Below are 16,128 nucleotides of genomic sequence, written 5' to 3'. Positions count from 1 at the left end.
CTTCAGCCATCGATTCCCCTTTATCAGGGAGCAGGAATATGTATGGGCTGAGGTGCTGATCAATCCCGCCCTGCCGCCGATCGATCCATCAGCTGCTGCCCCGGGGCTTCTATCAAAGGGAGCTGCCGAATTTGGGCACAGCCCATGGCTGCAGGCCGGGGCACGGCTGTGTCTGTGCCCCTCTGCCCTGCGGGGCGAGCCTGGCCCCGGGCAGCGCCCTCAGGAGCCTCCTCATCCTCCCCTGGCCCCGGGCAGCGCCCTCAGGAGCCTCCTCATCCTCCCCTGGCCCCGGGCAGCGCCCTCAGGAGCCTCCTCATCCTCCCCGTGCCGGTGCCAGCGCCCCGGGAGCCCCCCTGGGCACGGGGCAGGACGGCCACGCTCGTCCCCTGAGCTCCGGGGCACCACAGCCCGAAAGGAGCCCCAGGGCAGCGTTTTTGGAGGGTTGGGAAGGTGCTGCCTGCTGAGGGCACCCTCGGTGTGCCAGGGTCCCCCCAGCCCCGCGTTCCCAGCGCTGGGAGCATCCTCAGCCCCGGCTGGGGGCTGTGGGGGCCGGCCAGGGGGAGGAGCAGCCCCGTGGCTCCTTTATTGATTGCTCCGTAGCCAAAGGTCAGCGTGGAAGGGCGGGGAGGAGGGAGGTGCGCTGTGAGGGGCTCGCTGCCAGCCCTGGGGTGGAGAGCCCAGCGTGGGCGCCCAGCGCTGCCCTCGTGCCTCAGTTTCCCCAGCAGCAATGGGCTGGCAGGAGTGGGCAGTCCTGGGCTGGCTGGGCTGGGGGCTGAGGGCCGGCTCTGTGCCCACAGGACGGGGTGGAGGTTTGTGGGTCTGTGTGCAGCCAGGAGGGCTGGGCAGGGACAGGGATCCGTTTTCCTTGGCAGGAGCTCGGAGGATGCTTTGCTGGTCAGCGGTGACAGTGACAGCGCTGCGAGGTGGCGCTGGAGCCTCAGCCCAGATAAGATCATTTTCCACGGCCCTTCAGGACCCTGGAGGGGCTTTCAGCGCTGGGCACACCCAGGGTCCCCATCTCTGCCAGCGCTGCGACCCCCGTGCCCGGGTGCTGCCCATGCCAGGGCTGATCCTGCCGGGGCAGGGCCCGGGGACAGCAGCGCCGGCGCAGGGATCGCGGAGCCGCAGGGATCCCGGAGCCGCAGGGATCCCGGAGCCGCTGGGATCACGGAGCCGCTGGGATCACGGAGCCGCTGGCCTGGCCCCGGCCGTGCCGAGGGGAAGATTTACAGGCTGTCAGAGCCGGGGCCAGAGGTCAGCAGGGGTCAGAAAGTCCATTTCAGTGAGGTCACTGTCCACTTCTTTCAATCTAATGAAGCCATTATTTGTGAAAGCGGCCGCTTTGCCGGCGCTTCCCTTGAAGCCGAGCAGGGCAGAGCCACGGGCTCTGAAAGAACAGGAAGGAGTCCCCGTCCCTTCCCTTCCGCGTTTGCCATTCAGCAGCCCCGAAAACAAACACAGCGCGCACGGAAATGTGACACTGCTGCTGTGGGCTGGGACACGGCACCGCGGAGGGGATGGAAGTGCCCGGATCGGCGATGGGGCTGCGTCCCCTGGCTGGAAAGCCACCGAGGACGGGCAGAAACCGGGGGGTGCTGAGGAAGTTGCTGCTGCCTGCGAATAGTTCCAGGAAAGCGCCTCGGGGGCTGCTGCTGTCACTGCTGTCCGTCAGGAGGGGGCCGCGGGGGGAGGCCGGTGCAGGGTGCGGGTTATTTCCTGAAGGATTCGGTGTGGACAAGGCAAGGATGAGCTCATTGCTCGGCAGATCCTTCCACCGTGCCCTCACACCGCGCAGGCTGCGCCCTCCCCACATCCCGACAGAAACGGGGAAGCGGGGCAGGAGCTGGGATGGAAGCAGGGATGGGCAGAGGCGGATGAGCCGTGTGCAGGGTGGGTTGGTGGCTTTCTCCCCTCCTGCCCCGGCTGTCCCACAGCCGAGAGGAAAACGAGGATGAGTGTGGAACCTCTGCAGCCAGGAGAGGGGGCCAGACCGCTCCTGTCCCGGGACGGTGCTGGGATGGTCCCGGGCCGCCACCCGCGCTGGCTGTGAGTTCCATCAGGGGCGGGGAGGTGAACAGGGACAGGAGCGCGGTTTCCTTCCCGCCAGGACCGCCGCCAGCCCCGTCCGGGCCCGGGAGTTCTGCGGCTGCCGGAGCCTGGGCAGGGACGGGAGCAGGGATCCCGCAGCAAACACCGGCCAGACCCTCCCCTCCTCCTGCTGCGGCTGCGGAGCTGCTCCTCGGCTTTGGGGAATCCTCGGCTCAGGACTGACGAGGAGAGAGCAGAGGAGTTTCCTCCAGCCCGGCTCGTGCCCTTTGAGAGCAGGATGAAGGTGAGGGGACAACCGGTGACACCGGGTGGGGTCACTCGTGACACCTCCCCCTCTGTCCCTGTGGGACACGGATCCACCTGCACCGAGTCCTGAGCTCCCAGCAGCTCACTGGGGTGCCTGCACAGAGAAAAACCCTCCTCTTCCTCCTCTTCATCCTCCTTCTCCTCCTCCTCCTCCTCCTCCTTTGCCCGTGGGGTCCAGCGGGGCTGCTCGGCTCTATGGGGAAGGGGCAACGAGGAGTCTCCGGTGTGCGGGGCAGGAGCGGGAGGAGGGAGAGGAAGAGCAGGAGGAGGAGGAGGAAGGCAGCGCCAGGACCCTGGACAGGGCCGCGGTTCAGCACCACGGCCAGCGGCGGCGGCCCCGCGGGCGGCGGAGCCCTCACGGGGGGATTCCCCACGCGGGATTTCCCCGCCAGCCCCGGCCCGGCCCGGGGTCCCCCCGCGGTGACACCGCGGTCCCGCCGCTCCCGGCGCCCACCCGGTGCCCCCCGGTGCCCGGCTCGGTGACACCACGCGGGACCGGCCCCGCGTGGGGCGGCCGCGGGGGGCTCAGACGCCACCCCCGGCCCCGGGTTCCCCTCGGGGGGCGCCGCCGGCTCGGTTCGGTTCGGTTCGGGGGCGGCGCGGGGCGGCCCCGGTCCCGGCGCGGCGGCGGGCGGCGCTGTGCCCCCGCGGCCGGCCGGGCCATTGTCCGCCGCCGGAAATGGAGCCGCTGGTCACTCGCTCGCCCTTTGTCCCCGCCGGGCCCCCGACACCGCCCCGACACCGGGGGGAACGGGGCCGCGGGGGCTGCGCATCCCGGGGCTCGCACGGTCCCGGGACTCGGGATGGGGCTGGGGGCGCAGGGAGCCCCCGGGGCCCCGGGAAGCCGCCCCCTCCCCCGCGCTGCCGCCCGGCCGGTGCCGGTTCCCCCGTCCCACCGGGCCGCGGCTCGCAGGTGGCTCCGCTCGTGGAGAAACGAGGCGGGAGCTGCCCCCGGGGGCCGGGGGTCCCAGCTCCAGCCCCCCCTGCCCGGTGTCACCTCCTGCCTTGACAGGTGGCCTCGCCCCCGAGTGCCCTAAGTGTGGGGGGGTCGGCCCACAGAGCCCCCCCGCCGCAAATCCCTCCCGGAATGTGTCGCTATTACCGGGGGGGTTAATTAGGATCACGTGGGGACGGGATGGCGGAGCAGGGCCCGGCGCCCCCCGGCCCCGCGGGTGGGTCCTGGGGGGGGGCGGGGGCTGCCATTGTCTGCGAGAATTTGGGAGCCTTTGAAAAAACCCTCCCGCTCCCTCCCACCCCTATTGTTGGAGTGAAGATGGAGTCAAACCTCTCCCGGCTCCCTCCCGGCGGGGTCTAAGCTGGGGTTTTTGTTGTTGTTTTTTTTTTTTTCCTCCTTTTTTTTTTTTTTTTTCCTTTTTTTTTTTGGCTGGCCTGATACCCTCAAAGCTGGCCGAGGAGGAGGAGGGAGGAGGCGGTAACAGCCACAACTCGGAATTTGCAAGCGAGTGTCGGGATGGGGTCTGTTTCCAACCAGCAGTTTGCAGGTTAAGTTATATTATTGTCGCAGCCCGCCTCGGCTCCGCGATTATTAATAACGAGGGCAGAGCCCGGCCGGGGGGCGCAGGGCCCCCCCCGAGCCCGGCCCGGGCAGTCCCGCTGAGCCCCGGCAGCGCGGCCGGGCCCGGCGGCGCCTCTGCCCCGCGCAGCGCTGGGGCTCGCAGGGGGGGATTTATCGGGGTTTTTACCCCCCCTCCAGCCCCGGGATGACCCCAGAAGTTTGGGGCCGCTGGCGGCTGCTGGGGCTGTTCGGGAGCGGGGGTGGGACGGTGCCAGGGGGGGATGCTGACGGCAAGGGAGAGTTTCTCCAGCGTGGCTTGCTGGAGGCAGGGGGGTTTCGGGTTGGTGTTTTGGGGGAGTTTCCCCCCCTTTTTATATTTTATTTCATTATTTTGGTTTTAGAAAAATAATTTGGCTATTTTTTTCGTCGCTTGTTTGGTCTTTTTTTGTGTGAGTCTGGGATTTTGAATTTTATTTTTCGTTTTTTAACGTTTTGAGGAAGAAACGGATTTAGGGCTCCCACTGCACGCACTGCCTGGGTCGTGCTGGCAGGAGCTGCCTTCGTTTCCTGGGGCGATCCCCGCGCACACGTGGAGGCAGAGCTCGCCTCTCTGTTGGTTTTTCGGGCGGTCGGGGATTTTTGGGGCATTTTCCAGCAGGATTGGAGGTTCCCGTGCGGGGCGGGGGGCGGCTGGGCCGGGGGCACCCGCGGCTGCCCCAGCCCCGGCTCAGCGGCTCCGTGGGTCTCTCCCAGGTGCGAAGCCGGGCGAGGAGCCGGCCGGAGACTCGCCCAAGGCCGAGAACGAGTCCCAGCCCCTGCACGGCTCCGGCATCTGTAAATGGTTCAACGTCCGCATGGGCTTCGGCTTCCTCTCCATGACCGCCAAGGGCGGCGCGACCCTGGACTCGCCCGTCGATGTCTTCGTGCACCAGGTACGGGCCGGGGCGCCGGGAGGGCAGGGAGCAGCCGGCGGAGGACGGAGGTGGGATGGGGACCCCCCTGCCGGAGCCCCGGATCTCCGGGGCTCCTCTCCGGGGACCGGCGCTGAAAGGCGATCCCGAGCCATTTCATTTTGCCGTGGTTGTTGCTGAGGAGCCCCTCGGGGCCGGGCCGGAGCGGGGACACCCCGGGAATGGGGGAGCGGGCGGCGCTGCCCCGGGACCCGCTCCGAGCCGGGCCGGGCCGGGCCGCGGCCCCGGGAGCTCATCCCGGCACCGGGCAGCTCTGCCCGAGCCCTTTGTCCCGGGCGCGGGTGGCACAAAGGCGTCGCGTTTGTGTCCCTGCGGATCCGTGTGCCAGTGACAGTCCCGTGTCCGGCTCTGAGCCCGCTGAGCGGGGACACCCACGCGTGTCGGGGACCCTGCCCCGAGGGAGGTCGCGGATGCGGGGCTGAACGCCCCGGATCTCGGGGCAGGATCTGCCGGGAGATGCCCCCGGCTGGGGAAGGGGTTTGGGGATGGTGCCCAGAACGGGGCTCTGCGTGTGCCCCTCACCTCGGGACAGCGGCTGGGGGCAGAGCGAGCACCAGCGAAGGGGGCACGGGTGTTTTGGGGTAAACACGGGGGGTTTGTGCACATGACTGAGAGCGGCACCTGGGGAGCAGCCTCCTGCAGGGGCTGCGGCTCTCCTCGGGCCCAAAGCCCCCCAGACTGGGTCCATCCTGGGGGCTGGGGGCGCGGGGCTGAGCCCTGGGCTCTGAGGAGCTCCTGGAGCAGGGGGTCCCGGGGGTCGCTCGCTCCCTGCCCTCGAGGGGGGCTCCAGGCAGGGCTGGCAAGGAAATGATGGCCAGGGGAGATGCCAGTCCCTTCTCCCTGGGCTGGGGCACGGGCAGAGCGCCTCGGTAGGAGCTGCTCTGCCAGGCACAGCTGGTTTTGGAGTCAAGGGCTCCAAATCAGGCAGGGGAAAACAGATCCTGGTGTTCTCCGGGGAGCAAATGGGCCTTTGCATCTCAATGCGGCGCAGCGGGACCCAGCGCTCCTGGGGAGCGCCTCCCGCCCTGCTCCCGGGTTTATTGCCCCCAGACAGTCTGGTTTCCTGATTGCTCCTGCTCACATTCCTGCAGGGCAAGGGAATTAGCTGGGGTGGCTCTGCCGGGAGCGTTCCCCTGCCCTGCAGCCTCCCGGTGCTCCCCGGTGCCCCCCGGTTCCTAAGGCCGGGGGAGCCGTGGGATCCCAGAGACTTCAGAGTTTGGAAATTTGGGGAACTCTGGGGAAAAGCGGCTTTTTTGGGGGGGCAGAGGGGCCGGGGGGCTCCCCTGCTGCAGCAAAGGGCTTTGCCCCACCAGAAGCTTTGGGCTGATGGAGAATTCTTCTCCTCCGGGCTGGGTTTCGCCTCCTGCTCCTCTCGCTGGTGGCACAAAGCCTCAGCTCTCCTGCAGAAACAGCCGGGGCTGCTCCCGGTGTCTCTCCTTGCAGAGGGAGCAGCTCACGCTGCCACCGCGGCCTCGCTGCTTCTGGGTGGAATCAGGTCCTTGTCCCGACGCTGTCCCCACCCCGAGAGCCCGTGTCAGCCCCGCTGCCGGGGAGGGAGGCAGGGCCGCCAGGGCAAAAGCCACCAAAAGCCACCAAAAGCCACTAAAAGCCAGGAGGAAACGCTCAGGGCTCGGTGTGCCCGGCCCAGCACCCAGCACCCCAAAGCAGCTTTGGGGCTTAACACTCCAGAACCCCTCAAAACCTGCTCCTTCCCCTCTTCATTTACATATGTGAATGATGACCCACAGGAAGTAATTGTGGGAGAAAGAAGGGAATTGGCCTCTTTAGATCTATTAAATCACTTTATTACAGGAACCAGGTCTGAATGGCCCCTCTCTGCAGGGAGCGCGTCTCCATCTCCCTCTGCCTTTATCTGATCACAAAGAGATTAAAATCTCGGCAGGACAGGAGACTAACAGGGCTCCTCGGGGCTGCCTTTCCCTCGCATTGTGAGCTAAAAATGAGGCATTTGGGTTCAAATGCCTCCCCTGGACACTGGAGATGGATTCATTTGGGGGCTGTGAGGAGACAGGAGGGATGAGGCAGAGGGGAGCAGAGCAGATCGTCCCGGGGAGCCAAGGGCTGAGCAGCACCCCTGAGGAAATGGGGATCTTGAGGTGGCAGAAATTGGGCTGGTGGTGATGGTGAAGACCCCAGAGGTGCAATGGCCCCCTCGGGATGCAGCTCCCGGGCTCTGAGCGTCACTCCCAGGAGTGTGGAGCTGCCTGGGAAGGCAACGTGGAAAGAGGGAAAGGAGAAAACCAAGGCTGGGTGCCGCTGGTTGGAGCTGGAAGAGCAGCGCTGAGCAGCAGGGCTGGGATTGGGCTCGGGCTCTGGCTGGGGGCAGAGGGGAAGGGGATGTCCAGTGCCTAGAAATCGTCACTCTCCACAGCTTGGCTCTTCATTTCTGAGCGTTTCTCCCAGCCAGCAGCTCTAAACCCTTGATAAATGCACTTGGTTGGGTGGTTTTGTTCCTTCTTGCGATTTCAGCAAGAAATTCTGCAGGGCACCGTGGGCACAGGGTTTGGTCACTGCGTGTCCTGGTGGGGACACAAAGCTGTGCCTGAGCTTGGACCCGCTGGGGCTGGGATGGGCACAAAAATGTGGGACTCGTGGGCACATCCCAGCACGGGAGGGGTTCCCGTCCCCTGTGCTGCCGGGCAGGGATGGATGGGATGGGATGGGACGGATGGGATGGGATGGGATGGGATGGGATGGGGTGAGGGGGGTGGAAGCGGCCGTTTGGACATGGCTGAGCCCACCTGGGCTGTCACCCACCTGTGCCGGTGCCACGCCGTGCACGCGGCCAGGATAATACAAATAATCATCCACGTGAGCATGACGTGAGGCCTTTAAAAAAAAAAAAATCGCGTTCGGAGGCAGCTCCATGGCTGAGCGTGCGGGAAAGGCAGGAGGGGCAGTTCCTCTGTCAGGGAGCAGGACCCAGCCTTTCCCTGCGCTGGGCTGGGGGCAGGATCCGAGCGGGGATTTGGGCTGGGGGCAGGATCCGAGTGAGGATTTGGGCTGAGGGCAGGATCCGAGCGGGGATTTGGGCTGGAGGGGCAGGATCCGAGCAGGGATTTGGGCTGGGGGCAGGATCCGAGCGGGGATTTGGGCTGGGGGCAGGATCCGAGCGGGGATTTGGGCTGGGGGCAGGATCCGAGTGAGGATTTGGGCTGGAGGGGCAGGATCCGAGTGAGGATTTGGGCTGGGGGCAGGATCTGAGCGGGGCTTTGGGCTGGGGGCAGGATCCGAGTGAGGATTTGGGCTGGAGGGGCAGGATCCGAGTGAGGATTTGGGCTGGAGGGGCAGGATCCGAGTGAGGATTTGGGCTGGGGGCAGGATCTGAGCGGGGCTTTGGGCTGGGGGCAGGATCCGAGTGAGGATTTGGGCTGGAGGGGCAGGATCCGAGTGAGGATTTGGGCTGGGGGCAGGATCCGAGCGGGGATTTGGGCTGGAGGGGCAGGATCCGAGCGGGGATTTGGGCTGGGGGCAGGATCCGAGCAGGGATTTGGGCTGGGGGCAGGATCCGAGCGGGGATTTGGGCTGTGTGGGCTGGGGGCAGCGAGGGGACGGGGGATCCGTGACGCTCCATCCTCCAGGGACACACGAGCAATATCTCCTCGCTTTTCCTGCTCCCTGTGTTCGCCCCCGCCCCAGGACCGGGGCACCAAAGGTGCTCATCCCTGGGGAAGGAAGAAATCGGGGAATCGCAGATTAGTTTGGATTGGAAGGGACCTTTAGAGGTCATTTAGTGCAACCCCCCTGCAAGGAGCAGGGAACCCCCGCGGGGATCCCCTGGGGTAGAAATGCTCAAATGCTCCTCGGAATCTCTGCTGATTTTTTTTTGGGTTTTTTTTTGGTGGGGGGAGAGGGGTAGTGGCAATTTCTTTGGTTTTGTTTATTCTGTGGTTTGTTTTTTTTTTAAATAACCGCTGGAATGAAATTGTATTGCGCCGCTTGTGCGCCGCCGCGTCCCGATGGGAAATACTGAAAGAGAGTGGCTTTATTCCACCCCTGAAACTCCCTCAAGACGCTCACACACACAAAAAAAGCCTCCTGTCTCTGTCTAAAGATTAACTGATGGCCGCAGGCACATCCCTTCCCCCAGCTCCCCCTCCCTGCCCCAGGGAGAGAAAACACCCGGGAATGGTCTCCTGATAAAACGGCCCAAATGAATGGGATTGCTCCGGGATGGAGCCCCCGGCCCCGCCGCCCCCTCCTCCAGCTCCGGCCTTGCCTCTTCCCCGTTCCCTGTTCCCTTTCTCCTCAGAATTAGCGGGGATGGAGCTGGAATCATCCTCGGGAGACGCGCGGCCGCTCCGGGCCGTGCTCCTGCTTTAAGACGGGAGCACGAAATTAATACGCAGCCACTGATCCCAATTAGCTGCTCCTGGGAAGTGCGGGAGGGTTTCGGTGGGGAAAAAAAAATACAACCAAAGGAGCTAAAAGGATTTAGGACAGGAAACTGATGGATTAAACTCTGTGGTAGATGCCTTTTTTTTTTTTTTTTCTTTTCCCCCTCGGAATTGGTATCTAGAGTTTAATTTTACTGGCTTGTGGTGGAAAATTAGGAGCAAACATCGTTCCTTTGGCAGGGAAATGTCTTTATTTTGATTTTAGTAGGGATCGGTAGGGGTCCTTAGGGATATGGCAGCAGATGACGGGGAGGGAGCCAGTGGAAAGCCTCGGTGCTGTTTTGTTAAATCTCTGTGCTCTCCCCGAGGGCTCCAAAGGCATCGCCCTCCTTATCTCGGCCAAGCGCCCGGGGCTGAGGCAGGAGCCCTTTGCCGAGCACAGCCCCCGTTTGTGGGGTGCGGGAGGGAGGATTCCTGCTCCAAACCCTCCCCGAAACCCAAACCCCAACAGCAGCAGCGGCCCTGGAGCTCCTGGCGCCGGGAAAGATTTGCTGTGCGATTTGGGACAGGGACAATCCGGGCACAGGCTGTGAGGGCAAAGGGACATTTCCCTGCCGGGATTGGGGACTCGGTCACTGCTCCGAGCTGGCAGAGCCAGCCCTGCCCTGCCCAGCCCTGCCCTGCCTGCTCCGGGGGCTGTTTGCCCTCAGCCGAGGGGAGAACGGCCCTGCCAGGGCTGGGCTGGGGCCGCTGCACCCGCGGGACTGCGGAGCCACATCCAGCGGCGATGGGAGCACCCGTGGCTCGGGAATGGGGCAAATGTCACCCCAAAGCCACCCACAGCCGGGCTATTCCCACCGGCTGAGCCAAACCTGAGCTCCTGGGGCCGGGGCTGCTCCCCGGGGTGGCCCTCGGGGGTCCTGGTGGTCTGAGGGTGGCCCTGGGCTGGCTGGTGCCCTGGAGCCGGCAGAAGGAGGGGTTGGGGACAGGGACACGGTGGCTCTGGGGACAGAGGGCTGCAGAGGAGGCTGGGGGCACTGCAGTGGGTGCCAGCTGAGCCAGAGCTCACTGCAGACAGGGTACCCAGGATGGGGAATGGCCCCCACCCCCGCGGGCTCAGCAGTCCCTGGGCTGCTTGTCCTGACCCTGCTCTGCAGACTGGGGGAAACTGAGGCACGGGCACTGCCTGCAGTGGGGTTGGGCTGCCCGATACGCTCTGAGCAGGGCTCAGAGGTAGCCCTGGCAGAGCTGGGCACTGCCAGCAGTGTTCCCACAGCCGGGTTGATCCCAGCACCCCAGCCCGGCTGGTTTAATCTCAGTTTAAAGGGCTCTGCAGAGCCGAGGTGCAGCGGCTGCTCCGCCCCGGGCCCCGCTGGACACAAAGATGGTTTGATTGAATGGCCGGGGCTGGCCGGGAATAAACGTCCCCTTGTGTCGCGCTGGGGACAATGGTGACCCCGGGGCCGGCCGAGCCCCTCGGGAGCCCGGCGGGGTGGGGGAGAGCCGGGCCCGGCACTTCGGGGGGCAGCGCTGGGGTTTGGGGCGCCCCACGGTGTCATCCCTGGAGGACGGGAAAGGGTCTGAGAGCAGGAGCTGTGATGAGCGGTTTGCGGGGTGGGAGGAGGAGGAGGGATGAAGGCACCCGTGTGCAGGGGGCAGCCAGCCCGGGGAGTGGGCAGCTCGGGCACTCACGTGCTGCGGCTTTGTCCGCCCTAAATAACCGGGGAGTGGGGAAAGGGAGCGGGAGAAGGGCAGAGGTGCCCGCTGAGGTGCCCGGGGCCGCTGGTGAAGCTGCGCCTGCTCTGCCTCTGTCCCCTGTCCCCCCGTTCACTCTGGGCCCGATGGGCACAAGGACATCCTGGCGCTTCCTTTGGGATGGCAAAGCTTTGTGACCCGAGCCCAGGGCCACCCCAGAGCCCCAAAGCACACAGGGGGACTGAGCCCGCAGCTCCCCGAGGGACCCAGAGCCCGGAGCCGAGCCCAGGGCCACCCCAGAGCCCCAAAGCACACAGGGGGACTGAGCCCGCAGCTCCCCGAGGGACCCAGAGCTCGAACCCGAGCCCAGGGCCACCCCAGAGCCCCAAACCACCCCACACCCCCGGGACTGAGCCCGCAGCTCCCCGAGGGACCCGGAGCCGAGCCGGGCGCTGTGAGCGCAGGGGCTGGAGGGGGTCAGAGGGCTCGCGGCCATGCCGGCCACCCTTCCTCCCCCCGCCGGGGCCTGGAACTCCTGGAATTTGGGCAGCGGGAGCGCGGCCGCCGCCGGCCCTTTGTTCTCCTGGCCGGTGGCTCCCGGCCCCGGCCCTCCCCTGCGCTCCCCCCCGTCCCCAGCATCCCCGGCTCGCTCCAATCCCCCCCTTCCTCTCTTTATTTTTTTGGGGGGGGGGGGTGTGGGTGTGCGGAGGCCTGGGAAGGCTCCGGCTTTGTGTGTGGTGTGGGACAGGGGCTCTGGGCCCCTTCCTTTCAGATGCAGGAGGTATGCAGCTAATTCAATGGGCTGCAGTTTGATTACCTATCTGATAACAGAGGAATGCCAGCAATGTGTGTGTTTTGGGAAGGGGGCAGGGGGGATGCGCAGGGACCACCGGCCACTCTGCAGCGCACATCAAAAGGCTGAAGGGGAGGAGGGGGAGAGCTGGGACGCCCCAGCCTCTGTCCCCCCCTTCCCTGGGGAGAGGGCGTTTCCTTTGGCCTTTTGGCGGAGGGGGCTGGGGGTGCTTGTCATCCTCACCCGCTCCTGGAAAATAAATCGCTTCCCCGTCATGTTGCGGCAGCTTCTGCCTCATCCCTCCTCTTCCTCCCGGTGGGGCTGAGGGTGCGCGGGGCTGGGCTCCGGCAGAGGGGCGGGGGTGCCCAAGGTGGGGCTGAGCTGGGGGGCCCAGCCCGGGCGCTGGGGACCCCCTGGCACGGCTCGGCTTTAGCCCGAAGCTCAGGGCTGGGCGCCTGGGAGTTTTCATCCCGGCAGTGTAAACACAGCTGGGCCAGCTGGGGCTGTAAACGCCCCGAGAGGAGCCACGGGAGGTGGTTGGGCTCGGCCCCCGCTCCCAGGGCTGCCTCCCGTGCCAGGGAGTGACGCTCAGCCCCTCCTTACCCCCTAACCCTGGGCTGCTGTGGCAATGGGGTAAATTCCCCATTTGGGGCAGCTCCCATTGCCCAAATCACCTCAGGCTGGGGACAGCCCAGGGTGGTGGCTGAGGATGTGCTGGGGGCTCCTCTGGGATGTGCTGGGGGCACCCTGGGATGTGCTGGGGTCACTCTGGGATGTGCTGGGGACACTCTGGGATGTGCTGGGGACACCTCTGGGATGTGCTGGGGGCACCTCTGGGATGTCCTGAGGCACCTCTGGGATGTGCTGGGGTCACTCTGGGATGTCCTGAGGCACCTCTGGGATGTGCTGGGGTCACTCTGGGATGTGCTGGGGGCACTCTGGGATGCGCTGGGGTCACTCTGGGATGTGCTGGGGTCACTCTGGGATGTGCTGGGGGCACTCTGGGATGTGCTGGTGCCTTGGGCACAGAGCTCCTGCACGGGGCAGCCGGGTCGGTGGTGGGGAGCAGTGTTTGATCACTGTTTGGGGCGTTTGCCAGGGGCTGGTGGTGCTGGCACTGCCCAGGGTGGGCACAGGGGGCTGTGACACTCTGTCACCTCCTTGTTGTCATTTGGGACCTCAGAGCTCAGGGTCTGGCTCTCCCTTGAGGCAGCAGGGGCAGGTCAGAGAGCAAAGGAAGGTCCCTGTGGCCACCCTGGGTCCCATCCCAGCAGCCAAGGGGATCCAGGGCCTGGGGGTGACTTGGCCCAGCACATGGGGCCTGTCCCACCCTGAGCTGGACCCCAGGCACAGAAAGGGAGGGGAAAAGCAGCAGGAAAAGGGGTCTCAAGGGCTGCTCCTCGAGCTCTGCTGCGCTCCCACTTCTCTCGTACACAGGGACATCCCGCCAGACCCTGCCAAGGAAAATTCCCTCCTAGAACCCAAGAGCTCCATTTCTCCCCTCTCTGTTTTCCCGTGGGCTGTTTCCCCGTGACTCCCGGTGGGATTCAGAGCAGGGATGGGAGCAGACGGTGCCTGCCCGTCCCGCACCGCGCTCACGGAGCCTCGGTGCCGGGAGAACGGGAGAACGGGAGAACACACACGTGACGGGAGCTCTCCGGCCATGAATGGGAGACGCTCCATTCATAAATGCAGGGTGGTGCTGCAGCCGCGCAGGCGTTGGGAATCCCCAGGGCAGGAGCAGGAGCTGCTCCTCCCTCTGAATTCAACAAATCCCCTGAATTCGCTGCTGGAGCTCGTTGTGGCTCGCAGAGCAGCGGGGATGCCGAGCTGGAGCTGCTGCCCCCGGGCAGAGCAGCAGGGATGCTCAGGGCACGGGGGATGAGAATTCCTGCGTGTGCCCGGGCAGAGCAGCAGGGATGCTCAGGGCACAGAATTCCTGCCTGTGCCAAGGGATGCTCAGGGCACAGGGGCACAGAATTCCTGCCTGTGCCCGGGCAGAGCAGCAGGGATGCTCAGGGCACAGGGGATGAGAATTCCTGCCTGTGCCCGGGCAGAGCAGCAGGGATGCTCCTTAGGGATTTGTTCTGCTGAAATGGACAGAGCCCCTCAAAGCGGAGTGGGGTTTTCCTGTCACCTCACAACCCCCCCTTCCCAGCCTGGGTTTTTCTTGGCTCCCCTGCTTTGATTGTGTGGTGATAACCGATGTGGTGTTCCTGGAAGGAATGGGAGAAGCTCCCAGCAGTGATAATCCTGTGCCAAATGGCTGCTTAATTAATTATTGCAGGCAGTTAAAGGGCTTGAGCTGAGCTGAGCTGGGGGCCGGCAGTGCCAGCCTGCAGCCTCCTGGCCTTGCCACAGGACCTGCCACTCGTAGCACTGTGCAAAACCCCGAGATTCTTTTGTATTTAAAAAAAGCAGAACCGAGGGACAGGCAGAGGGGACATTTGCAGCTCTTGTGGCACAGGAGGGCTTTGTGCTGTGCCTGGAGAGCGCCCAGCTCTGTGCTGACCCCATCTCTCCCTGTGCCCCCTCCCCAGAGCAAGCTCCACATGGAGGGCTTCCGCAGCCTGAAGGAGGGCGAAGCTGTCGAGTTCACCTTCAAGAAATCATCCAAAGGCCTGGAGTCCATCCGGGTGACCGGCCCCGGGGGCGTCTTCTGCATCGGCAGCGAGAGGAGGCCCAAGGGGAAGAGCCTCCAGAAGCGCAGATCGAAAGGAGACCGGTGAGGGCTGGGCCGGGCTGGGGCCGAGCCCCGCGGGCACCGGGGGCTGCCCGGGCACCCCGGGATGGGCACGGGGCCAGGAGCTGCCTGGGCACCCTGGGATGGGCACCGGGAACTGCCCGGGTACCCCGGGATGGGCACTGGGAGCTGCCCGGGCACCCCGGGATGGGCACAGGGCCGCGGGACAGGCAGTGACCCCGGGGCTGGGACAGCAGCTTCCTGCGGTGCCTAATGAGCGGCAGATGGGGAAGGGGCAGGGGAGCAGCAGGGAGGGGCAGAGGTCAGGGACACCCTGGGCAGCCCCGGAGCCCTGCTGGCATGGGCAGTTTGTCCAGGAGAGGTTTGTCCTTTCCTTGTGGGGAGGAAACGGCCGGAGCACGGCGGGATGGGAGCCCCGGGCAAGTTTCTGGCCAGGCCTCCATCCCCCCTCTCCCATCCCCTCCCATCCTCTCCATCCCGGCCGCCTGGGGTGCCTCATGCCAGTTCTCCCAGTGGATGCTGTCCACCCCACTCAGCTGTTCTCATAAAAACACGTTTTTAAATTAATCAGAAAGGAATTGTGGAGGAAAAGGAAAGAGAAAAGGGTTGTGGCCGCCCTGCAGGGATGCAGGATTTGAAATGGACACAGGGCAGCTCCTTCTGCTCCGGTGTGAGGGTGGCACCCATGGGACAGGACCTGGGAGCTGCCACCCTTGGCACTGTCCCCACACGGTTATAGCTGGGGATGTCATCGTTCCTTGGCCTGTTCCTGGGGCAGTGTAACCCCGGCAGTGGGGTCTGGAGGCACAGGAGCCGGGAGGGGTGGAACCCCCACATCCCGATTTGTGTGTGGCTTCAGTGCAGTGGTTTGCTGCCATCTCCTGGGTGCCAGCAGCACCACTGAGCCCCAGCTGGCCCTGCTGGAGCCGGGGCTCTGCAGGGACCAACCCTGGGGCCACCACCCGCCCCAAAAACCGAGCCCAGCTCTGGCTAAGGAGCCAGCTGGGTCCCAGCATCCTCCCGCCTCATTTTGCTTGTCCTCCCCTCACCCAGGTGCTACAACTGCGGCGGGCTGGACCACCACGCCAAGGAGTGCAAGCTCCCTCCGCAGCCCAAGAAGTGCCACTTCTGCCAGAGCATCAGCCACATGGTGGCCAACTGCCCCGCCAAAGCACAGCAGTCGCCCAGCTCGCAGGGCAAGCCCGCCTACTTCCGAGAGGAGGAGGACATGCACAGCCCAGCGCTGCTCCCCGAGAGCCGGGAATGATGCGGGGCAGCCACAGGGGGCTCCCACCGGGGTGAGAAGGCTTTGGCAAGGCAAGGGGCACGGCAGGGGACAGGGAGGGCAGGCGGCAGTGCTGGCAGCGGGGACCTGGTGTCCCTGCACACACCTTTCCCCCACGCCCAGGCTGGGAGAAGCCCTGCTAGCATCAGGATGGCTGTTCCAGAACAGGGGAAGGCAGCACCCGACACGCTAAAAACCCCAACCATCCTTGATTAATCTTTATTCTTTTCCTAAGTTAAGCCAGGCAGTCGTGTCAGGGGAGGAGGAGCAGAGGGGAGCACCCCAGGGAGGAGCTGATGGCTCCTTGTTCTCCCAGCTCCACAGAGGCTCTGCTCACCCAGGTGAGCTGGGGGACCCGCTCTGCTCCTGTACCTGCCCCGGGGGAGGTGAGGGGAAGGCTGCCCCAGCAGCACCAGGGAGACGCCCGTGGGCCGGTCCCGCGGCTCCCTCT

The 16,128-nt window shown here is 65.2% G+C and overlaps 1 protein-coding gene across 1 annotated transcript; it reads left to right on the top strand.

Moving 5' to 3' along the window:
* Positions 1-3,826: 3,826 nt before the first annotated feature.
* Positions 3,827-15,659, top strand: LIN28A (lin-28 RNA binding posttranscriptional regulator A). Its single transcript, XM_054648419.2, has 4 exons — positions 3,827-3,857; positions 4,625-4,803; positions 14,229-14,413; positions 15,446-15,659. The coding sequence occupies exons 1-4, from the start codon at positions 3,827-3,829 to the stop codon at positions 15,657-15,659; spliced, it is 609 nt and encodes a 202-aa protein (XP_054504394.1).
* Positions 15,660-16,128: the final 469 nt, after the last annotated feature.

Source organism: Agelaius phoeniceus, chromosome 22 (assembly GCF_051311805.1).
Source record: "Agelaius phoeniceus isolate bAgePho1 chromosome 22, bAgePho1.hap1, whole genome shotgun sequence".
Classification (NCBI taxonomy): domain Eukaryota; kingdom Metazoa; phylum Chordata; class Aves; order Passeriformes; family Icteridae; genus Agelaius; species Agelaius phoeniceus.
Note: the sequence above shows the minus strand (reverse complement) of the source record. Positions and strands in the feature narration are given on the sequence as shown.